The sequence below is a fragment of the Columba livia genome, chromosome 1 (genome assembly GCF_036013475.1).
Source record: "Columba livia isolate bColLiv1 breed racing homer chromosome 1, bColLiv1.pat.W.v2, whole genome shotgun sequence".
Lineage (NCBI taxonomy): Eukaryota > Metazoa > Chordata > Aves > Columbiformes > Columbidae > Columba > Columba livia.
In genome coordinates this window covers 113229004-113253321 of record NC_088602.1, presented here as the reverse complement: position 1 = coordinate 113253321, position 24318 = coordinate 113229004, and the positions used below count along the sequence as shown (strand labels likewise).

At 39.6% G+C, this 24318-nt stretch overlaps 1 protein-coding gene across 7 annotated transcripts in view; it reads left to right on the top strand.

Moving 5' to 3' along the window:
- Positions 1–24318, top strand: part of TBL1X (transducin beta like 1 X-linked) — a 202917-nt gene that overhangs the window by 129102 nt on the left and 49497 nt on the right. For 6 of the 7 annotated variants that reach the window (XM_021287590.2, XM_065073658.1, XM_005502530.3 and 3 more), the window contains one exon: positions 17083–17190. The exons of the other annotated variant lie outside the window; for it this stretch is intronic. In XM_021287590.2, the coding sequence (XP_021143265.2) occupies positions 17133–17190 (58 nt within the window). In that variant the 5' untranslated portion in view covers positions 17083–17132. The remainder of the gene's footprint in view (positions 1–17082; positions 17191–24318) is intronic. 7 annotated transcript variants of the gene reach the window in all.

The following is a 24318-nucleotide window of genomic DNA, read 5'->3' as shown; positions in this document are numbered from 1 at the left end:
ATCAGCTCTCTTCCCTGAATTTAAGCTCCACAGTTCAAACTCTGCTCTGACCTTGCCACATGCAGAACTCCATGATGCCTCTTCTCTGGCTCAGCTGGCTGGTTCCAGAGGAGCTTGGGGAATGGTTTTGCCTTTGCAGAAGAAAAGGTGACTACTACGGCAACTGGTTTCAGCACCGGCCATATCAGTTAGTAGCCTTTGCAACTTTAATTTTAACAACCACCTGTGGTAAGGTGACTCAATGAGCTCCTCTGTCTCTATGGTGATTTGTCTGTTATATGGTGAATAGAGCACTTGTAGACATCGAGTGTAAATGGTTTACCCCTTCAGCTTCACCTCATAGGCGTTCCAACAACTTGGTTTTAAATGACTTCACATGAGCATGGAATTTACAGAAAGGTATCCTTGTAAGCAAAAAACATCCCTGTAAAAAATGTAAATAGAAGTTTCGCACTTCACTTTAGATAAACCAGTTGCCCCAATTTAAAAATAAAGCTGCTGCAACTGAGTTTTTGTTTCAAAGAGTGATTATAAGAATTGATATATTGAGACATGCTGTTATTCTCTCACTGGTTAGCACACATGAAGTAAAACAATTTTAAGGGATTCATTTACTGTTAATAGATGTCCATTGCACCTTAGCTACTCTGTAAGTCTTACAGAGTGTTTTTAAAATTTAACAATATAGGGAACTGGACCATATTTAGTGATGAAGTAACAACACTGTGTGCATTCACAGGGCTGTTTGATTCATTAGAATTATTTTGAAGTCACTGATTCATTTGTGACTTACTTCTCTCTCCATGCTGGTAGAAATTTATTTGACTTCTTGTCCCCAGGCTTCTCTTTCCTCCACCTTTCCATGATTTTTACGGTCAAAAATATGCAACTGAGTTGAGAGATCAGTCATCTGGAGATGCTTTAGCACTTGAACCTTCACCCGGAGCATGTCAGCCACCCCTGCACTAATTGAGAGGTGCTCTCTGGAAGTTCACTGGTGAGGATGGACGGATGGAGCTCTGCTGGTTGCTGCTGCTGTGATGGCAGAGAGGATCAGTAAGAGCTGAAAGCCAGGTTAGCACAGGGCCGGCGGTAAAAGTGAATAGCTGACACACGAGTGGATGCTTTTCTGGTCTTTTTTTAATACGCTCTGTCAGAGGTATTACTCAAAATCTCTCAAGAGCCATTCTTATGTAGTAACGCTGCTGGCAGGTTATGTTATGGTATAACCCGAGGTGGAACTAGAAGGACTGTGGTTAGCTTTGCTTTTCAAGAAACAGTAGAAATGATTTTGTGCTTGTTACTGAGAGTTGAAATGATCAGAGAGGTTAGAGATGTGAATTTGCGAAACATGTGCTTTGCGTTTATATCCGTCACGGATGCATTGTGGTCCTTCACTGTGGAAGAGAATGGATGTGGTGACTTATGAGCATAATGGTTAAACCACTGCTGACATCTAAAGAGAACCTGAGAAACCCTGTGTAACAGTCAAACCTATGCAGAAGCTTCTAAAATGTATTTAGTTAATGTTTAAGAGCACTTCAAAAATACAGAGCAAATAAAAGTCATTAATGGTGACATGGTTAACTCCTGAGGTAGGATACCCATCTCTTTATGTGAGAAGAGTCATTTGTTTGTGTGTAAAACTATGCTTTTCTTTGGCTATTATTATCATTATTGACTGTATAAAAACACTCCATGTTGCATTTTGATTTATTTTCCTGCTTTTTGTATTGTAATCCTTCCAAAAGGAATTCAGTTTTTATTACTAATAATAACCAGTTTTCTTTGTCAGTGAGATGTGCCTAAATTATTACCCCTCTGTCCCCGCTTCCCCCAAAAAGAAAGTCCAAATTGCTTGATTTTGGATGTATGCTAAGTGTTGTAAGGCTTGTGCCTATGTCAGGTCTTGAAATAAGGAAGCTGAGAGTTTAAGTTAAAAAAAGAAGAGACATACAATTATCCTTTTACTGTTTAGCTCGCATAAAGTAAAACAATTTTAAGGGGTTCATTTATTATAAACAGATATCCATTGCATCCTAGTGACTACATGTCCTACAGAGTATTTTACAATTTTTTATAATTGTGGAAGACTTGCACATTTGTCTGAATTTTAAGTATCAGCAGTTAAAGAGTAAAATTCCTTAACAAAATATCTTTGACAGTATTTTTTTCCTTTTGTTAAAGATAAAAAAAGCTATTACCGTATCAGGTAACAGTGATATATTAGTCTGAAACATGGAAATGGTAAAACCTTTTCCTTTCTTCAAGCTTTCACAAGATATTTGATTGGAAGGAGGATCATCTGCATCAGTGTATTTGCTGGGGAAAAATGTATTTAGAACCTGTGGGATTATAAGCACTCTTAAACATCAGGTTAAATTTTAAGACATCTATTAACGAAGGAGAGAAAGCAATAATATTTTGCATCATTCTGAAAGTCTTATGAGTAAATCCTTGCTTCCTTTGCAGGTGATAGGGTTTAGAATGGCTTTTCTCAAGCTCCAGATGAGCTCTTTACCAGTTTGTAGTGAATAAAAATTTAAACAATGGTTCTTCACTGATGCATTTTATTTGATCACCTTCTTTCTGCTTTATAGTACCAAAATATTGCTCAGTGACAGCCGAAAAGGCTTAAAAATGTACCTTCTCAAAACACAGCATTTTAAAAGTGACATTGACCAGAAGAGGTTTTGTTGCTTTTCTGTCTTTGAACCCAGTCCCTGAGAATGAGCATGCATTGGGCATTGTGTGTTTGTGTGCATTTCTGATGTTCGAAGGAGTTGACTCAATATTAGCCATTTATTGAGAGCTAAAAATTTCTGCGGTTTTCAAGTTAAATTTGGCCCAAGTAAAATAAAGGTCCTTATAAGCAAACAGCAATGCTATTTAAGCCTATTCTTAACTGAGAAAAGACAAATTGGAGAGGAAAAAAAATCTACTTTCTATTGAAAAAAAAGTCCTTTTCAAAAACTTAATTCCCTAACCTAGCTAAGTCTCATAATTGAATGCTTGAAGGAAAAATCCTTAACTCATAAAAATAATAAAAGTAATATGTTAACAAATACAGCTACAAGGCGTTAAAGATCAGATGGCGTAAATGTGCAGGAATAAACCACTGATAAAAATCAGTATGAAGGACAGTAGAGAAATTTCTAAATCAGTGTTGTGTTTCGGCTGTACTAATTTTCCCCATGAAATACTTGTTGGAGGACAGACTGTTCTCTGCTATCTGGAGAGAGATGAGACACCTGAAACTACCAGCTCGGTGGCCCCTCAGCCATGTAGCAGTGTTGCCCTTCGCCTTTCCCCATCCCTGCCCCATCCCTCGCCCTTTCGTCTGCACCAACATGTGTCCGCTTTCCCTTCTATAAAAACACTTGGAGCTCCTGTCACCCAAGTAGGAAGCAAAGTTCGTGCAAGGAAAATATTTTGATAATTCAATTACAGGCCTCCTCTGTGCAGAGCGTATACAAGTAGTGTTTTCAGGAGGTTTTATTTTAGTCAGATTTGTGTGGATTTTTACTGTGACAGAAAAGGCGCTTTTCCGTGAGAGCAACCTCTCTGCCAAGTGTCAAGTCCCTGCTCTGAAGCGTGGAAACACTAGAGGTTCTCATTGAAACAGCTCTATAAATATCGGCAAAACTGATTTTTTCCCACCTTCACTCTGAAATGACTGAACTATTTTTGCTTATGCCTTCCAGAGAAAATTCTGCCTGAAGCAAGCACTCACCATGGAGCTTTACAGTCCAAATAGTTAAAATTGAGTCTAATTATAAGTGATAATATAAGCTTATAATGCGTCACACTTAAATATAGGTGTTGATGTCTGCTTCTTGCATAATACTACAAAGGCTCCTGAGTTTCTTTGGAAATAAGAGACCAAAATTATCTTCCCTTAATGAGGAAATGTAAAACATAAGTAAAAAATAGCAAAGAGTGAAAAAGTTAATGAAAATTCGTCTTTGGGTAAGCAATACCTGGATGCTCGTACTTACTGGGCATATTTTTCATTGATGCTGAAAAAGTTGAAAAGTATATGGTTCATGATTCAGCTGCAAGATACCTGCAATAAGCAAGGGATCATGACGAGGGGTTATAGGGCTCTGTTTTCTTTCCCCGGTGAGTCTCATTTCTTTGTTCCATAGAGTGTTTGTTTCAGCAGCCTGTAACTGCGTGTGAAGTGTGCAAAATGCAAGTTTGAACCCGCTAATTCTTAAGAGAATACATTAATCTTCAGCCTCTTAAATCTCTTATACCACTTCCACTGCCATCTTTCCCGTGTTTTTGTTGTTGTTGTTTTTGTTTGTCGGTTTGGTTTGGTTTGGTTGGTTTGTTTGTTTGTTTGTTTCAAATAAAAATACTGAGTCAGTTCTCTGCAGCCAAAGATACAAGTTGTAGCCTGGATTTAGAGGGGAAATTTGAAGCAATGAATCCCAGTCTCAGACAGGGTCTAATCCACGGCTACAGGAAAACACATAAATCTTTGAAACAGGCCCATAACTTTGCCCATTCTTTGTAGAGGGAATTTTGTAGCCAGCCAGCCTTTGAGAATTATGTTCCAGGTGCTGGATGACTAAAATACTCACTTGGTTACAGCATCCTTAGAAGACCAAGTTGACATGACAGCATGGAGTGTTGCCCCATCTACCTGCATTCATGTCTTTTCCAAATAAAAATTCTTTTTCCAAATAAAACTAATAAAGAGGACAATGAGTGAAACTGTTCTAATTTGGAAAAATTACTTCTTTTCAATTAACACCATTACTGATGTTCATTTGAAAGCCGTATGGAGGTTTTGCATCTTTATAACACTAGAGTAATTTCTCTTTGTATGAACTACAAGAAACCAATAATCTGGGCTGGATGAACGGAAGCGCAGCCAGTTGGTCAGAGGAAGGGACTGTCCCCCTCTGTGTGGCATTTGTAAGACCCCATCTAGATACTGTGTCCAGTATTGGGACCTGGCACAGGGAAGATCAGGACAAACAGGGAGGAGCTTGGGGGGACTCCAAGGTGGTGGGGCTGGAGCATTTGCCATGTGAGGAGGGGTGGAGGAGCTGGGACACCCTGGAGAAGGGATGTCTTCAGGGGTACCTAACGGCCCCCCAGCACCTACAAGGGAATATTGAGGAGACCAAGCTGGGCTCCTCACAGTGGTGGAGGGTGAGAGACAACAGGTGCAAGTTGTAGAAGGTTGAGGCTGGGATAAGGAGAAACCTTTTCCTGTGTGTTCCCATGGAGAGGAGGCAGTGGAGTAGGTTGGACTGGGAGGCTGTGCCATCTCCATCCTTGGAAGACTTCAAGCCCAGACTGGTCCAAACCCTGAGCAGCCGATCTGACCCCAGAGCTGGCCCTGCTTTGGGCAGGGGGTTGGACTAGAGACTTCCTGAGATCCCTTCCAGCCTGTGACCCTCAAGCCTAAAGGCACCCAAAATCCTACTGACTTTCAGTGGCTTTTATAATATTTTTGTGATAGCAAACATATGATTGACAACTTCAACCCTTCTGATCAACCCTAGCTTCCCTAGAGTCCTTCTTGGAGAGAAGGTCAGAAACTTAAAACCTTTTAATTCTCTGATGAAACAATTCTTGTCTAGGGATTAAAACCTTTAAAAGATTCTGAAATCCTGTATATATGGATTTAAGGCTTCAATTCTTCGTATCTGTAGTTTTTAAAGAAGGGGAGTGCATTTTATTTAACCTGAGCTGTCTAATAACTGTGTTGTAAAAATCTTCCCTGAGAAGTATTCAGCTGATTTTTTTAAATGAGTATCTTAGATTATGTCGTGTCAGTCTCTGACTCCCCGAGGATTTTTAAGTTCATCTTAGTTTCTAGGCTGTTTAGGTTAAAACGGTAGGTTAAAAAGCTTTCCTCTTTGTGTTGCCCTTTAATGTATAGGCTTTCCTATTTATAGTAGGGCCGTGTAGGACTTCATGGTGCTGCTGCAAGAAATGTGATGCTTTATCTTTCAGTATTGTACATTCTTCACTCATCTACAAATGGAAGAAAAAATACCTAGTGAGAACTGGCAAGTTGCTCTTGAAATACTGTCTGAATACACAAACCTTACAAAGTGCTGCTGCCTAAGTCTCCTGCTATCCCTAGACTGGAGGAAGCAGCAAAATACCATATTGAAATGTACCAAAAATTGATAGAAGATTGGGAGCGGGAAAAACCTTTGTACATTTTGTAGCTCGATACATGGACAGTGATGAGTTTGTAGAAAATGGTCAAACGCCCTCCAGCTAAAGAGGAGAAGCGTGAACTATTCCACTGGTCTTACCGGTAAGACAGAAAATTAGGAAAACCTAAAATAACAGAGTGACTGCCTTACCCATGGTGGGCACTTTCAGCATGCAAAGAAAGGAGAACAGGTGAAAAGACAGATAATATGTGTGACAGTGTTGTACAACTTGGATCATATTAATGGATGTGTTCTCCGTGAATTTTTCTTTGCCATTTGCAGTCTGAATATAGAGTATTACAGAGGAAAAGTTGAAAGAAATAAAGAAAAAACAGTATCTGAAGTTGGTGCATGAGGTAATTTTCATAGAACGGAGATTTCTCAGTCTTAATTCTTCGTATTGATTTTTATGGGAAGTTTTTCTATGAAATATTTAGCAATGTGAATGCAGAGAAGTAACTTAGAAAGAAGCTTTTACTCCAGTGGTTGCTTAGAAGTTTCTGCAGGCGTCCTTTACAAGCAAATTATATCTCTCCATCCTTTTTTCTTCCGCCTCCACCTCCCAACAAGGAAAGTAACATTATACCTTCCATAAAAACTGAGGCATTTAGTGACCTTTTTCCAGAGCTAAAACCAATATAAACCAGGACTAAACTTAGTAAAGCTAGTGTTTTTTTTAAAAAAAAAAAGCCAACAAATTTCCCCTAAGAGCTAAATGTTGGAGGCAGAAATACACAGCAGGGAAATATTCTGAATTTATGTATTATTTTTCTGTTCTTCTGTTGTGCTATCCTATATGATCTTTGTCCTTACGACATTTAACATTGACATTCTCTTGGGATTATTCAAGAAAAAACATTAAGTATTTATAGCCATAGTTAATATATTTATAAATAGTTCATAATAGGATCTGCCATAATAAAAGTTGAAAATAGTTTCCATTATAATTATTTGTTTTCACATATTCTAAAATTTACAAAATAGTTGGTTTGGGGGGTGAACTTTTCCATGTCGTGAGTCTGAAAAGTATTTTTATCATCTTTAACTCGGAGTATAATCCTTTCAGCTATTTTGGAATTAAAAGCAAATGGGAAAAATGCTTTTTCCCTTTGTACAGTAATGATAATAATAATAAAAATAAATAAGATCCTCAGCTACACTTTTAACAATACTACAGGGAAAACAAGTTAAGTTTGAAATACGTGGTAAGATCTACTGCCTTTGCTTCCTCTGAGGGGAAAAAATAAAAATAAAGATATGGTGGAAAAATAATGTCAGACTGTTGCTAGTAACATCTGCTGAGAAACGGATGAAGCCCCACCCCCTTAATTACGTTGCTTCTCATTCCCTTTGCTCGAGGCCATCCAGATGTGAACCGCTGGGGTCCCGGCTGGTCTCTGGACCTCAGCAGCTCCTTAGAGCGACTCTCGCTCACTGGGTGGCCATGCGGTCCCAACTGTTAAGGGGTCAGGGATGTGCCCATCCTCTTCCCAAGTGCAACGAATAATGCTGGTGCTTCTCCCATCTGCTGCTTCTAGGGCCCTGCAGCCTGCACAGCTAAAAACATACATAGGGGTTTTTATAGCCCAAGGAATGCTCCTGTTGGTTTATATCATCTTATACATAGCGTTGGTTTTGCCACACAAGCTGCATGTGTTGTCGTGAGACAGTAGTACCAGAATGGCTTTCACATTTAGTCTTTCTCTTAACCGCACTTGTGTCAAGCCGCCTTAAAGATACTAAAATAGCATGAAATTCAAATGTACATGGAACTGAAACTCAGGTTTTACAGTGTATCTGGGCCTTGTGGGTGGGAAGGAGTAGCACACAAACCGACAGGTATGTGGACAAACAGGCCCTTCCCCATGGCATCCCTGCAGTGTTTGCGCTGCTGCCCTTTGCCTGGAGAGCATCACCCTGTGACTCTGGGACAGGAGAATGAAATACAAGATTACGGGGCTGAAAACATCTCAAACCCCTTCACACTTACTGCACGTCACGACCCCAGTCTTGGTGGTGGTTATGCCACACACCTGCCATGCCTGTCCAGGAGGTGTTGGGTGGTGGAGATACCTACCCGTGTAGCTGGCACTAGTACCATTGCAACCAGTAAGGTGAATAATGATGTGGTGTTATTTAAAATGAGGGTTCACCCTCAGGGTGGTGTAGGTACTGATTATGTAAGGAATGTGGTAAAAACCACATACAAATGTTTTATCCTTGTCTTGCTCTTCAAAAATAAGGCGCATAAGCAAGACACAGCCTGATTCTGCAGCTTAGTTAAAGCATTCAGATGCGTTGGGGAAAATCAGGATTTTAGCCCCTGCTGCCAGAGTTGCACCGTTTTAAACACCAAACTTGCAGGATAAAAATCAGGAATAATCCAAAAAGCTGCATTCAGATATTCCATCTTTCAGCAAGGCTGTCTCTCACTTGTCATGCCAGGCCCATCACTCTTGTGTTCCTTGCTATGGCGTTGCCTCTTTTAAAATGGGCATCATGCCTGCTAACCCCTGCTGCCCGTGAAGCAGGTGGCTCAGAGCCTTACAGAGGTTTTTGGAAGCTCCTTTTCTGTCCCAGTTGCATGGTGTCACCTCAAAGGTGATTATTTTATCTACTGGACCTTGGCTTGTCTCATCACAGTTGAATGTCTGTGTCCATTCTTACAGGCAAGCTTAGGACTCAGGTACCTCATGTTGAAGTTTTAGTGGGTCTTTATTGTTAGGTGTTAGAGAAATTGTAGACAGCTGAAAAAGAAACTGTGCCTTATTCTATAATATTTGGGGGAATGTTAATTCCAAAAGTTCGGCTGTGTAATTTTACTCACGTCTGAGGTCAGAGAAGGAAAATGAAACAGGTACAACCAGTTCTGGTAGGAATTCATCTCATCACATTCCTTTCACCTCAGTACTCCATGAATGTGAAGCACTGATTAAAAATCTAGAAGCTAAAGTTTGCTCCTTTTGGTTTTGTTGAGGTTTTAGCAAAAATCCAGGAAAATTAAGTGAAAAGTTAACTTTGAGATAGTATTAATACACTGTCCCTCTTGCCAGAAATATAAGAAAAGCAAATATACACAGAGTGATTGTGCCACCTTTTTAAAGTTGCAATCTTCCTTAACTTTTGAGTGTGTAGCTCTACTCGTGAGATTTAAAACACATTTCCTATTGCATTACGTACATGGAAACGCACACAGACAAGTAACCACACAATCAGACAATCATGTTTTTTGGCCTAATTGCTTTGAAATGAGTGGACAAATGCCATTGTCCCCCAGTTTGTCCTAATTGCCATTTTGTGCTCATGTAAGGAAGAAAATTCTGGTGCTGTTTAGTGGCAGCATTCCCAATTGACTTCAGTTGTTCCAAGAGTCATGAGGTATCTTGATTCTCAAACTAAATCCAATCATGTGTTTTGATTTCTCAAGCCTCTGCAATTCCTTCATTTCCTACTTTAAAACAATTAATTTAATTTCATTTGCAAGCTCTAGAAATAATATCAACCTTTACTCTCTCATCAGTCTTATTTTTGGCTTCCTGGAGCTTTCCGTACAATATACTTCTGTGAACATTATTTTTGTTGTGTTTTTTTAAAAAAGAAAAAAAAGAACTTAATTGAAGTTGGCTGTTCTTAGAACTAAGCTATAAAAGAGGTATAACACAATTGCACTAATTAAGAAGAGCGGTTGGTTTTGTTTGCTTTTTTTCCCTTAGCAAATTGCCAAAAAGGAAAGATCAATACGGGAAAACCCATTTCACTCTTCAGCAAAGGGAGCTGGAAACGATCCACTTGAATCTTAGAAATGAAATGCTGGAGGCTGATGTAATTAAGTAAACCAGCTGAGAACTGAAAAATAACCTGATCAAACTAAGTGATTATAAGTATGAAAGAACGGATGCACAGTTCTGCATCTTTTGATGGAAGCAGGGAACTTGATGGGAACTTGATGATGAAAGGCTTGGTTTTTGTTGACAATCAGTTATTTTGTGCGGGAAATTGTTGATTAATTGAAAAATGTTTGAATATCACTTAGAAATTGCTGGAATGTCGCTGGCTGCCCTCTTTTTTTCTTTAAATAAATAGATGTGGGTTTGGTTCTAAATGGCTTTTCAGTTTGAAATGTAATTTATAATTTAAAGTGGTATTCATGCAGAAATAAAACTTTCTGCAATGATGTCCACCAAAGTGTTTAATTGGCCAAGTTATTTTTGTTAATGTTTTTGTATTAAGTTTGATATTTTTTTTAATGTTTTGGTGGTTTACTGAGTTCTGTACTATTTTGGCAGTATTTTTGCCAGGACAGGATAACCGTTTTGTGAATTTATTGCGGATTTTTAAAAGGATAAATACAGTAGCCACAGTTAGGCTTTAAAAAGAGATTCATCAGTTCAAAACCATGCCTTTATGAGTATTGCATAGTAAACTGACCTTCTCCATGAACAAAGTTTTTATTTTATTTAAATTAAACCCCTGTTTTTGTCAGATTTGCCCACATAGCATCTGTTTCTTCAAGAGTGACATCTTCGAGACAGAATTGCAGGTTCATTGATCACTGCCACATGTGTATAGTTGTCATTACCTTCTCTTGATTGGCACCAGATTTTCAATACTGGTATGACTGAGTTCAGGGATTAATTGTGTGAGATACCCTAACATGTCAGGGTCTAAGCTAAACCTTTTCATAGCCTTGCCATTTTTCCTGAAGCACTCGGATACGAATGCGGTTGTTACTTCTTTCCATCAGAGCGTGGTCTTACAGGCAGCACTGAGATGGGGATCAGCTGGAGCTCCCTGGATTTGTTTTACTTTAGTGTGGCCTTTTAAAAATCAGCAGAAGGCCAGTGTAAAGACATAGACTTAAAAACAAAACCAAAAGAGCCAGCCTTAATATGTGGTAATGCGGGTTCTGGCAACTCCTATTGCCTTTTCTCTTTGAGGTCCCTGTCCTTATTGAGGTGCTATAAATGTCGGTTGACAGAGCGGTGAGACAGCAAATACTGTACAGCACAATAACCAGTCTCATAGGAGGTTACCCTGTTCTGCAAAATCTCAGCTTCCATCTCCACAGAACAACAAATTTGTTATTGTGTTTGTGAAGTAAACGTCAAATATTAACATACAAGTGATGCAAAGACATCTGTGAGCGTCTGTAAAGAGCCTAGGGCAATAGCTGTGAGAGGTCTCAGTTGCCTCATTTTTGTCATTAAATAGTTTGGATGACCTGTGGTGATAACTTAGAGAATGAGGATAGTTAACTATTTGCCTCGTCATTACGAAAGGCCAGAGTGCTACGGTGCAGGTCTTACTGTGGCACATCTTTATTTGCTTTCTTAAGTGCATGATCTCTAGAAGAGGCCACTGTTTATATTGTGTCAGTCCTTACAAGGAGGAGTCTGGAAGTTGTGCATGCACAAGCTGCATTTTGAACAAGGCTCACTGTTATTCTGGTGACGGGCATAGGTGGAGTTTGGGAAGAACCATCCTGTGTGCTCTGCGCCTTGTAATCAGCAGGAATGCAATGGTCTCACTCCCTTGTCAGGATGCTTGTAAAGAAGAGACGTTTTACTCTTTAGCTTCATGAAATGGCAGGAGAGACTGCAAGGGGAGAGAGGGCCGAGTGTGCTCGTTTCCTCTCCAGAAGCTGGGTTTTGGCATTTGGGGAAAGCATTGCACTGTAGTTCCTCTGGGAGGAGAGGCAGGTGTGGTAGAAGCCAGGCCTGAGGAATGCGATGGCGTGGGCCAGGCAGAGCCCTGGGGAGGAGCTGCTGGCTGCCAGCTCTGTGCTGGCTCCATCGTAAGACGCAGCCTAGAAATACAGAAGCGTAGGGCTCATTGAAGGATTCTGATTAAAGTATTTTTCAACAGTAAATGCTGAGATGGAGGAAAGTGACTCGTTTTGTGAGAAGTGGCTTCTGGCTTTGGGAAATGTTGTTTTTCATTAAGCCACAGAGCATATGCAAAACAGTAACACATTGATTCGGCTATGCTGTCACAGTGCCTTCCTGGAGTCTATTTTAGTTGTCGTGTTTACATTCTCTTCTCTGAGATGGGGAGAATGTAGTGGGTCCCGAGAGACGTGGTTTGATGCATGGAGCCATCATGGACGAGAAAATTGGAGCAGAAGTACATGAGCTCTGGTTCCATGTGGCCAGGCATCAATTTGATAACATTAAATATTTGGAATGATGATGAGGTTCCATATCTGGAATGTTTTCATTTTTATTAAATCTCTCATTTTGCATTTTTTCTTCTCCAAAAAAGTTATACAACTTCTCTTTGCCCCCCATCATTTTAATTACAATCTTGTTGTCATTAAAACTTTGATTGGGAAAAGATATTTTGGCCTAGTCTTGTCAAATGAGGAGGTCAGTAGTGCAGCCCGTCCAGAAGATAGATAAAAATGTGTGGGTTTGAGGTTTGTTTGTTTGGGTTTGGGTTTTTTTTTGAGGTGAGGGTGTTTATTTAACAATAATGACCCCCAAAAAATCCTCCCCAGAAGTTGATGACTGCTCACCACTCAGTTAAAGCTGACTGGAGCTTGCAGGTTTCTTCAGAGGGTAGGACAAGGGCCGGACCATGCAGCTGATGAATTTCTGTCAGCAGGGCTGGATGCAGAAATGGGAAGTGCTCAGCTTCCTATTTAGGTTTCAGGTTTAGATTTTAGTTTAGGTGTTTTCCCTAGACGTCTGGCCTCTTTCCGCTTTCCTGAGGGGAAGATTGGACTGGTAACTCGCAGTCCCTATGGATGGCAATGCTGCTTCAAGTAGCAAATGTAAGCTCCTTCCCAAAATAGCCTTGGCTCTCTCCTGCCCCGGGGTTAGCCTGTAGGTCAGGACATGCCCCTAGAAGACCCTGTGAGGATGATTTAGGAGAGAGGCAGAGGAGTTTTTTTAAGATGCTATTTCAAAGTTTAAAAAGTTATATTCCCTTGATTCTTCAGCCAGATCTCCCTTATTTATGGCAACCTAAAATATTCCAGAAGAAGGAAGAACAATCCTTAAGTAAGGGGATGGGATATAAATAAACTATTCTTGGTCGACCTGGCTAGTCCTGTGCTGAACCACGGCTGTACGTGAGGCTGCCTTCTCCAGAGATACTTGCACGGCCCATTAGCACGATTCCCAGTGTTTCAGGAAGGTTTAATTTGAGAAGAGTGGTATGTCGGTGCCCAGAGCCAAAAGGGGTCTGTCGGTGTACTCCAGGAAACCAGCTGCCCTGGTTGCCCAGAGCACAGAGGAATGGGCTGCAAGGGTTGGCTTTGCTGGACCCAGCTCAGCTCCAGCGGAACGACTTAGTTCAGCAAGAGCCAAACACAACGGTGGTGTATGTGAGCTAATAACACAGCTTTTTACCTCTGTATGGGAAGCATTTCTGCAAGCCTGTTCCAGCAGAACTGAGAGCTGAGTGTTTATTTAAAATAGGCGTTAAATTTAATTTTGCGTGATCTTGACAACCCATCCACTGGGGGAGGATTGAATGTTTAGGGCCCTTTATACTCGAGGAATTCTTAGTGGGCTCTGCTCACATGTTTGGACGTTCTCAAATATCTTCAGGATCACAAGGCAAATTCTTAAGGCGAGGTTGAAGTAAATAGAACTTTCCATTATGTGTAATTGGGTACAGGAAAAAGTGTTGCAAGTAAAGAAAGCTCAAACACATGTTTGAATGCTTTTAGTAAATCCTTTTGACATTGTGAAGAATTAAGATGTTATTGCTGGTTTAAATGTGAAATGTCTTAGAAGGCACATCAGTGTTGTTTATAAGCTATAATTTATTTCTTTTAAAAAAACTATTAATCTAGGTAATACCTATCTCCAGTAACTAAAGGAGACCATCAATTAGCAGAAATAAATCTATCACAATGATAACTAAAGGTTTCTGTGATTTTCTACAGAAGTTTGCATTTCTACATGAAAAAAAAATAAATCATATTGAGGGGGAGGGCAGTTATTCCTTATGAATCAGACTTGGAGATACACAAAAGATAAGTATGTTCCTCTCCTCCCCACCATGTCTTCTGTAGCCTCTTTTGTTTGGGATGTTTATCTGCAGAGAAGAATGAAATCAAAAAGAGCGTTAATGAAATGGAGTATGGTCTTTCATAGCTCAGCCAAATTTCTAATGAATAGATTTCTCTGGGGCAAAGCCAAGATCTGTGTATCGTTTTGGATGGGTAATAGCTTCATAGTTGTGGATCTGATTGCTGCACTGGCATCTGTGGGAGGGAAGAAACCTTAAATGTATGAGTGGGGATCATCTGGTTATTTATGGCATGGTAACAATGTGTATAAAGATATGATCCGACACATATGTCACAGTAATTCCTGTTGAAATGCATTGTAAATCAAGCCACTCGGTGTGCTTGGGATTCTGATACAAAGGTAGCTGCTGTGGAGATTTTTCTGGGGCTGTCAGACTATTTATTTTGCAGTCAGGCTGATTTTCTCTGGTTTTAATTTATTTAAGAAAAGTATTCTTTAGCAAAAAAAAACAAAAATCGACACTCCTCCTTTGCCTTCCCTTTCCCAAAGCAACCCTCTGTATGTGGGAAACAGAATGTTATTGTCTTAAATTAGCAGGATGCATCCAGAAACAGCATTTGTAGTTTCTTGATTTTTTTTTTTAATAAAGTTCATTTTACCACAAAGTACGTCATTGCTGAAACTGAATTTTTGTAAGAGGTTTCATCTTTACCAACTTTCCTACCACCAAATACTGAAACTGCTATTTTTAAAATGCTTTTAGAAGTGTTATGTCGGGTGTTTTTTTTTAAACCCACAGCTATCAGAGTTTCTTGATTTATTGTTATCGTGGCCAGAGCAGCAACACGGGTGTGTTTTAAGTACTCAGACAGGGATGAAAATGGCTTTAATTGTTGCCGTGAATGTCTGCCTTGTTCTTCATTGTATGGTGATGATTGTGCAAAAAGAGGCAGAGGGATTTATTAATTATTCAGAAACAAGTCTGTTTATCTGGAAGTACATGTGAAGTTATACTGAATGTGCTGCTTTCACTGCCTGCAGTTGCTAACCTCGGTCACTAAAGCCCTTAGGGCTCCCAGCGCTTCCAGTCTCTGGAGCCTGCGGCACAGGAATTTGAGCCCGTTATACAGATGGGGGATTGAGGAGAAAAGAGACCAAACGACTTCCCAGGGCAATATGTGGCACATGTGACAGGACTGGATGGTGGATATAGCTGATGTTGTCCTCGGCCACACTATTAGCAGAAAGCGATCACATACTTCCAGCTTTCACAGAATGGTTGGGGTTGGAAGGGACCTCTGGAGATCATCTAGTCCAACCCACCTGATAAAGCAGGTTCACCAGAGCAGATCGCACAGGAACGTGTCCAGGTGGGTTTGAATGTCCCAGAGAAGGAGACTCCACAACCTCTCTGGGCAGCCTGTTCCAGGGCTCTGGCACCCTCAGAGTAAAGAAGGTTCTCCTCACGTTTAGATGGAACCTCATCCTCGTTTCCAAAGTGGATGAAATTTTCCCCACTGAGACTTCAAGATTTTCAGTATTTTGTTTCTCATTGTTCTCCGTGAGGTGTAAACTATAATAATAAATCAACTATAATAATAAGACTAGAATATTCGAGGAAGATGTCTCCCAAATCAGCAAGCTATAGTTCCTTGTGGTAAACCTGCATTGAAGCCGTTGGTGAAATACAGCAGCCCAGGAGAATAAAAGGCTTCCCAGAGTTCGAAAGACCTCCATTTACATAAATATGCAGAGACATCTGCTACAGTCATGAGTGACCTGCTGGTTTAAATCATCAGCAGGGGAGACTTGTAGTCGATCAGCATTGCCTGCAGTAGCAGGTGCTACTTTAGGCAACAGGAATTACTGAAGAGGTTTTCGATGAACAAAGACCTTTTTGCTTGCCAAGAAGAGGCGGACGGGAAACTGAAACAAACAGCACACGCCCCCCGTCTCTCACTTGTAGTAACGTGACAAGGGCATAGGGAGTGCTTCTGCGCCCAAATCTTTATGTGATTAGTTACAGGTACGGTGTGGCTGACAAAGCTGCAAAGTTTATGTCTGAGAAGTACTTACTGCTTTGCAAACCAAACTACTTAAGTCAGTTTCCCAAACAAATGAATCAAGATGGAATGGAAAATGTTCAAAACACATTTATCACCTAAAACCCCAGTGTTTTTATTATCAGAGTATATGCCCAAAATAGTAATGTAAAGCTGTCATACTAAAGGTTACAATTGCTTAAATGAATAATTGAAGTTTAATTCTTGCTTACCATTAATCAGCAGAGACATTATAACGTTATAACTTTAAATAATACCACAAGATTTGTATTCCTTGTTGGCACAAGGTATATGGCATTTTCTCTCTCCCCCTCCCCACAACTAAATTTGTAATCCTGTCTTAAATGTAGGGTTTTTTCTATTTTACGGAAATTTATTTACATTCTCTGCATAACATGGTTTTGTAAGGAAATAATCTGTCTTTTCAGTGGATGAACTACTAGACAGAAAAACAGATTACAAATTTGGGGCTGGGGAAAGGTTATGATTTGGTGTGTTATACGTGACTGTAATTGCCAGCAGTTCTCAAAAGAAAATGCTCACACTTCAAAAGGAGCGTCCAAAGAACCTGTAGTAAAGCCACAAAAGTAGAAGTGTTGACATTTGGAAAGGCTTCCAAGATATAAAATGTTCCCTCTGACTCTCTCATATATGTTAAATACTGCTCTTTAATTATAATAAAAGGTACAGTACAGCTTGAATACTTGATTCTCAACATTTAAAGGGTTCCTTACACTGGGATGTAATGGCTCTTTAAATATCTTACCAATTTCCATCTCTATTTTGATAACAGATTTAATACTAAACTGAGATAAAACAAAACCTGTTCTTTTCTTTCCTTTTGAACAGAGCGTGGATCACACTTCTCGTAAACCTCATCATATTGAGGTTGGGCTAAGATGAGCATAACCAGTGACGAAGTGAATTTCTTGGTGTATCGCTATCTCCAGGAATCGGGTAAATTTCCTGTCTTTCCTCACAATTTCAGGTCATAGACGAAATGGGAAAATTGTTTTTTTGCATGGTGTTGCTTTAGGAATGTTGCATTGAGTGTTTCAGACTGACAAACTCGGACTAAGTGTTTCTTGCACAAACCCTTATTTCCTTGAAGTTGTGGTCTTGAGCACAATAAAAGTGCAAACATATGCAGGTAGAAACTAAACATTGTGCTGTTAGGCAAAACAAGGAAATAAATAACATGTTATCAAATGTTTTTGTAGAGTTATATTATCTCAGTCAAACTCATTTTTGGCAGCGTAAGCACAAAGTACATGGATTTTGAGTCTTCTTTCTTAGCTACTTTAAATAGTTCTGTCAGATAATTTTAAAGAGGAATTGTCTGCATTGGTTTTATATTGGCTATAAATGGAAATTTGGGTGCAAACGTCTGATGTTTTAGAATATTATTAGGGTAATTAGGTATGTAAACTGAGCTGTGCATGTGTCAGTGTGGCTGTGTCTTAGTATCACTTCCACCTATCTGTTTTCATAAGGTCTTTATGGCACTTTTCCTTATAGAAGGAAGGCTTCAACTTCCCTTAAAAAAAAAAAAAAAAAACAAAAAAAGAAACTTTAATGTCTATTTTATTTTCATAGTCTTGATTCCACTCTTTGACTGCAAGAAGTAGAAGCTTTTTTCACTAGCTGAAAATATTCTGCTACTGCAGAAATGGTAGGGGAGCGGAGAAACATTGACAATGATTGATAGCCAGGATCCCAGTTTACTTGGTACTTGCCCTATGTTCTGGCTTGGTTAAAGTAGAATTGGCCAAAAATATTCAGTGTTTCATATGCTGAAACAACAACAACAACAAATCTGTGAAAAATACATATCTTCTTATCAGAAGACTTGAAGTCAGTTGTAGCGTAAGTCATCCAGACTTGACAGATGTCTTGAACAGGGAACCAAAGAAAGCCCCACCACATAGAAGATACTGGGTTAGCCTGATTCTGTTCATCATTATAACTATGATTCATTAGATACATGATTTTCATTTGTTTCTTCTACTTCCAAGACTATTTCAGTCCCAGGAACCCAAATCCCTATGCAAGGAATCTCCACTGAAATTGAGAAGATGATTTGTAATACTTTTTCAGGTTTTTATCTTTTAAAACAGCATTTTGAGAGTCAAGTTGTGGCCTGTGTCAGTAGCTGTTTTCTCACTTTGTATTCTCTCTAAAAGTGGAGCTTATAAAATTTAGTCTATAACAGTTCTGCCACACAGTCACGTGAAAGAAAATGAGGAACCAAGAACCCCAAAATTTAATCCAGACAAAGTTTATTTTTAAAAATAAGCTATTGGATACCACACCGGAAAGGGCTTTTAAACATTAGAGCAGTGCGTAGATGGACATAATCAAAGCCTAAAGAATCCTGAAATTGTTTTACATGGTTATATTTGCATTGTAGGAGATTCTACAGAACAGTCTTTTAATACCGTAACTTTTCCTGATGTTAAAAAAGAAAGCCAGCCTTTTTTATACCTCTTGGTAGATCAGTGAGTGAGTTAGTGTTGTGTATTTATTCAGAAGGAGGCTTTACAACGTCAATTAAGAATGGTGGTATCAGCCATATGTCAGGAAAAAGTTCTTCTAGGTAAACCCTCTCCCACAAGCAAGCAAGCAATTTTGCCATTTAAAGGGAGAACTTCACATACCAATTTTCATATTAAGTGCAAATTTTACTGCTCTTCTTATGTAAAGGGCCAAGTGTTTTTCTTTCTTAATGCACACAAACTAAAGGCATTCACAAAAACATTGTATTTCCACTGTTCATGTTGTATTTTACCCATATAAAAGAGTAGAAGCTGAAGTTAAATATTTGAAGAAATATTCTAATATGCTTCAAACTGAGTATATTGAAACCTAGGTGCTAGGTATGGATTTAGTAGATATACCTGACAGTTTGCTAGTAATTCCATTCAGCAAATAAGAGCTATAAGCAATGATGAAATCCACTAATCTGTTTTAAAAGCTTCTTACATTTAGTTTGAATCCTTTCCATACTGTCATTGTTTTTTCCTGATAAATTTTTATATCTGTATTTTCAGATAAAGTAGAGTAATAAGGCAGAAATTGTTACACAGTATCTCGCCTTTCCACCTGCTAGTATAATGCCATAAGATGTGACAGCAGATGAAAGATGTTTAATCGATAGCTTTCGAAATAATGCATGCCAAATTGGGAGGGCTAGTGTTCAAGCACAGTTTAAGTTCAAACCCCTACATCTTAAAGAGTTTGCTGAAAATCAGATTATTACATTGATTGTTTCTTAACATTCGCTGAACCCAAAGCTCCTAAAAATGATATCAAACACAGCCATAAAGGTTGCTTACAAGACCATACATAAGTTCCGTTGTTTGGGGTCTTTTTTTCAGGTATGTTTCCTTTAATCTTATTCTGTAAAACTTCCAGACTTCCCCATACAATGTAGGCAAATAACAGGAGGAAGAGAAACATGACAAAAGAAAATACAGATGGCAGAACAACTATGTAAAAAGTAAACTGTCCCTCTAATATTTCAAGTATTTTGTGACTGCAAGGCACAGAGGCACTTGAGATCATTTGAGACATTATAGCAAAGATACTGCTGGGTGCTTTACGCTTCATTATGAAAATGCTGTCAGGTCATTCTAGTAGAAGTTCAGATCTCCTAAAATTGAAGTTAGAAGTGAAATCCAGTAATTATATTTTCTCCTTAAGCCTCTGTCAGACTAGCAAAGTTACATAGGAGAGTATTAATAGAGTTGAACTGTCTAAACCATTATTTTTGCTTTTTAACAAATCTTGGCATACCACGGGGAGTTCCGGTGAACTGGAAATAGCAAATGTTGTGCCAGAATTTTTAAAGGTTAAACAAGATGGTCCAGGTAACTATAGGTCAAGCAAAGTCATTGGAAGGTTGAAACTAGATACTTCCAGCAAAATATGAAGAGATGACAGCATGCCTAATGCCAGCCAGCAGGTTTTTATGGATAATAGGTCTTGTCAAACAAACTTGATACTGCTTCTTCCAAGGTCACAAATGAAGCTGACAAAGATAACTGTGCTGTGACAATAATATACTTAGACTACTTTCTGACATTTACTTAGCCTTGTTGACACTGTGGTTAAAAAACAAAACAAAAGAACAGTGTGTGAAATCAGCATAATTCAGGGTTATCAAATGGATTAAAAAAGGGTTAATGGAAGCACCTTGAAAAGTGATTCAAGTTGGGGGTTATTCATCTCACATGTTGCTTCTAGTGGGAGCTAACAGGAATCTGTTCTTGGCATAATACTGCTCAATAGCTTTATCAGTTACCTGGAAGGAAATATAAAATGATTCTCTAGTACATTTGCAGATGGAATTATATGGCAAGTTGTGGCACTCAATGAGTTGTCCTGACTGGTCGTGTGGTTGAACAGAAGAAAATATAGGCAGGGAGGTAGCTTTGAGCTGCCCACTGCTGGAGAAACTTGCCTGGTCTGGGGCAGCACAGGCAAATCCCTCCAGTACAAGACAGGACTTGGACAAATTAAGGCTCTAATTGCTTAGCTGTATTAAAATGCCTAAGTAAATAATTGCCTGTTCACAGAGGTGACCGTCCCAGGGCATATCTACACCCACAAAAGCAAAGCAGTCAGGCATGGTTTCCATTTAGGCTCCATGGGTCGATGGCATAGGAATTCCACCAGGTAAGGTGGCTGACTTCCACTGTAGGACCATGAGTGCCTGCCTCCTTGAGGTATAAAGAAATCAAGTGTTTAATTTCAGTTTAAGATTGTTACTTCCTATCCAAAAGTCAAGTCCTGTGATGTTCATTTTGCCCGTTTTTGAATATGAGCTTTTTGGTGCACAATTTAAAGTGGCTCAGTCCTTAGAAGTGCCGAGTACCTCCAAGCATTGTTTATCCCCGGAATCAAACTTTTAAAAGTCAGGTTATGTTTATTTGCAGGTGTCTTGATTTAAACACTACTTTTAAGAGAAAATGTTTGCCTCAGTTACTAAAATCAGGCTTAGGTTATGTCTGTGCTATGAGTGTACTACCAGTGTGGAGACGGGAGCACACAAAATATTCCTGTAGTTGTACCAACAAAGCGGGTTCATTGACAAAAGTGAATCAAGCTATACCAAAGAAGTTCTGGCATCCAAATTACATTGGTTCGGGTTTGTACCTCTTCGAACTCCTGAGAAGCATCATTTTTTTGCTATCTTCACTGCTGATGTAGTCTTTGTATTGGTTTTCTTCAGAGTGTTCCCATTCTGCTTTGTCTGCCCAAAAGAGAAACAGATAATTATTTGTCTTTTGCAATGAGGGTCAGAGTGGAACAATGCAATGAGAGTAATAACGATTCCAAGTAAAATTGAAAAGGGGTGAGGGGGGATGGCAAAACCAAGGGAAATCAAATCTCTCACATACCTTTTAATCTAAAATGTGCTGCCATCTGTTGTGAATGACAAGTCTTGTCATAGGGCCACCTGCTACAATAAATCACCCTCCTGGCCCAGCCCAACATGTCAGTTCAGTTATTAAAGCTTTTCCAAATTTGGTGGGTTTGATGCATTGATCAGTTTAATTGCGTTCCTTTTCTAGCACTTAGATGCGTGTTGCAGTGTAGAATCCTTATCTGAAAATCAGCTCCCCAGCAGTCTGTGGTTTACACTACTCTGTAGTAGGGCATTTATTGTCATGGATGTCTGGCAATGACGTTTTAGAGTTAAGGTTGTGTAACAGTTTCCATTTTTGCTCATATTCTTGCTGTTCAGTTTTAATTTTTCCATGTTTTATGATGTACACTTGATAAACTATTCCTCAGTGTGCAATCTGCACCGTGTCCAAGACAATAAAAACACTGGCTGGATGCTTTTGCTGAGAAGATGTCAGTGAAATTTTTAGCTGCTGACTTGGGACAATTTACTGTTATACTTTCATGTTGTCATTTGTTTTCTTCCCAACTGTACAAAATAAGGCAGCTAGTAACGTAGTTGTTTCCTCTGTGTAGCTTCAGGATGACAGCAGCGTGTTGGCCTGTTTGGTTTATGGTTGACAGATTTTCCTTATTTTCCTAAATGATCAGCTTTTCTCTCAGGTTTTAAGCACGGGCTCAAGGGCACATACAGCACGAAGTGTTTCTGTGAATCACAGCACAAAATCCTTTGCAGAGTGAGGCACATACAAACATGGGCCTTTCCTTGTCACCACACCCAGGGCATCTTACTCTTGTTCTGCCTTTGAGAATTATGAGAGAATGCAAAATCTGGATATTCTGAAGCTGTTGGGATTTTGTCATTGTGATGTTGCACAACTGGGTACTAGTAGTTGGAATAGTACTGGATTACAGTTTTTCCAATACTATGTTTACACTTTTTTGAAAAAGAAGCAGCAAAATTTAAAGGAAAATATCTTCTTTGTGACTCGTTCTCTTTTTTAATGAAGAAATTTTATACAAAATGTAAGTAACACAATTTGCTTGGGTAAGTTCTCGTGCAGTAGGGTATGACTGAAATGAATATTCTGTTCTTTAGAAATTGTGCCTTATGCAATGGTCTTTATTTACATAAGACTATGTAACTTTTCTCTAAAGTCCGTATTTTTTCTGCCTGTGAGGTACGTTTAGAGGATTTTGAAAAACTGTGTATGGCACAGAGTTCCTGAGTCATAGATGAGAAAAGTGCACGTTGAGAATAATTCAGATGAAGCATAGCATGAAATATTGGTGTATATATAGGTCAGCTAAATTTGCTTCAAAGCTAACTGCTTCCTTTGCGTAGGAAGGCTGCTGCTGGGTAGAAGGGGAATGTACAATGCATAAGCTTTGCTTAAATTACTAAAATCTACACCTTGAAAAATAATTCATTATAAGAAGGAAGCGCTTCGTCAATAAAAGCACTTGTCCAGTGTGACAGTAAAAACAACAGTGTGCGCTGAGAGTAGAGTCAGTAGATAATGATTTTTGTTTGTTTTTATGTTTTCTTCCAGTTTGGGTCATTAGGGGAGTTCAGTTTGGATGATACCTCAGGGGATGGCAGAAGCAGAGAATAGTTCAAGTTGGCAGGGACCTTTGGAGATCACCGAGTCCAACTCCCCATTCATGGCAGGATAAGCTGCAGCAGGTTGCTCAGGGCCATCTCCAGTCAGGTTTTGAATATATCTAAGGATGGAGAATCCACAACCTCCCTGGACCATCTGTTCCAATACTTACTCACCCTCACATTAAAAAAGTGTTTTATTTTGTTTCAATGGAATCCATGTGTATTTTGGTTTGTACCCATTGCCTCTGCTCCTTGTCGCTGGGCACCACTGAGAAGAGCCTGACTCTGTCCTCTTCACACCCCCTCAGGTGTTTATACACTTGGATTAGGTCCCTCGTGAACCCTGTTTTTTCCAGTCCAGCTCTCTCAGCCTCTCTTTGTATGGCAGCTGCTCCAGTCCAGTGAGCGTATTCATGGTCTTTTCTCTGGACTCATTCCAGTATGTCCCAGTCTCTCTTGCACTGGGAAGCCCAGAACTGGACCCAGTACTCCAGGTGTGTCTCACCAGGGCCGACAGAGGGGGAGGATGCCCTCCCTCAACCTGCTGACAACGCTCAGGATGCTGTTGGCTTTTCTTGCTGCAAGGGCATGTTCCTGGCTCACATTCAACTAGTCCAGTCCCCTACTGATAACTGGGGAGCCTCACAGATCCTTTAAAGAACCTATACATAAAGGTGCTGTTAGACTCCATAGTCACTGGGATGCTTTTGAAGCCATGTATATAGCTATGCTCTAATAGTAAGGATAGAGACCTTGTGTTTGCTGAGGGGAAGAATGCACCCTTGAAATTACATCCTGCCAGCCAAAGGTAAAACACACATTTTAGTGTCGTTTCAGTAACAATCTGTGGCTGCGTTATTTGTGTGTATGTACATGGTATCACTGGCTCTTGGCCTACATGTGTTCTGCCTACGGTGTAGAGTAATTGGAGCTCGTACCAAACTTGGCCACACTGATACTAAGACACTTGTGTATTTGCTTAGCATCTATTTGCTCAGGTACTTCTGTGCTAGTATAACTCGATGCTGAACAGGTATTACTGAGTAAATAAAACAATACACTTTTTAAGG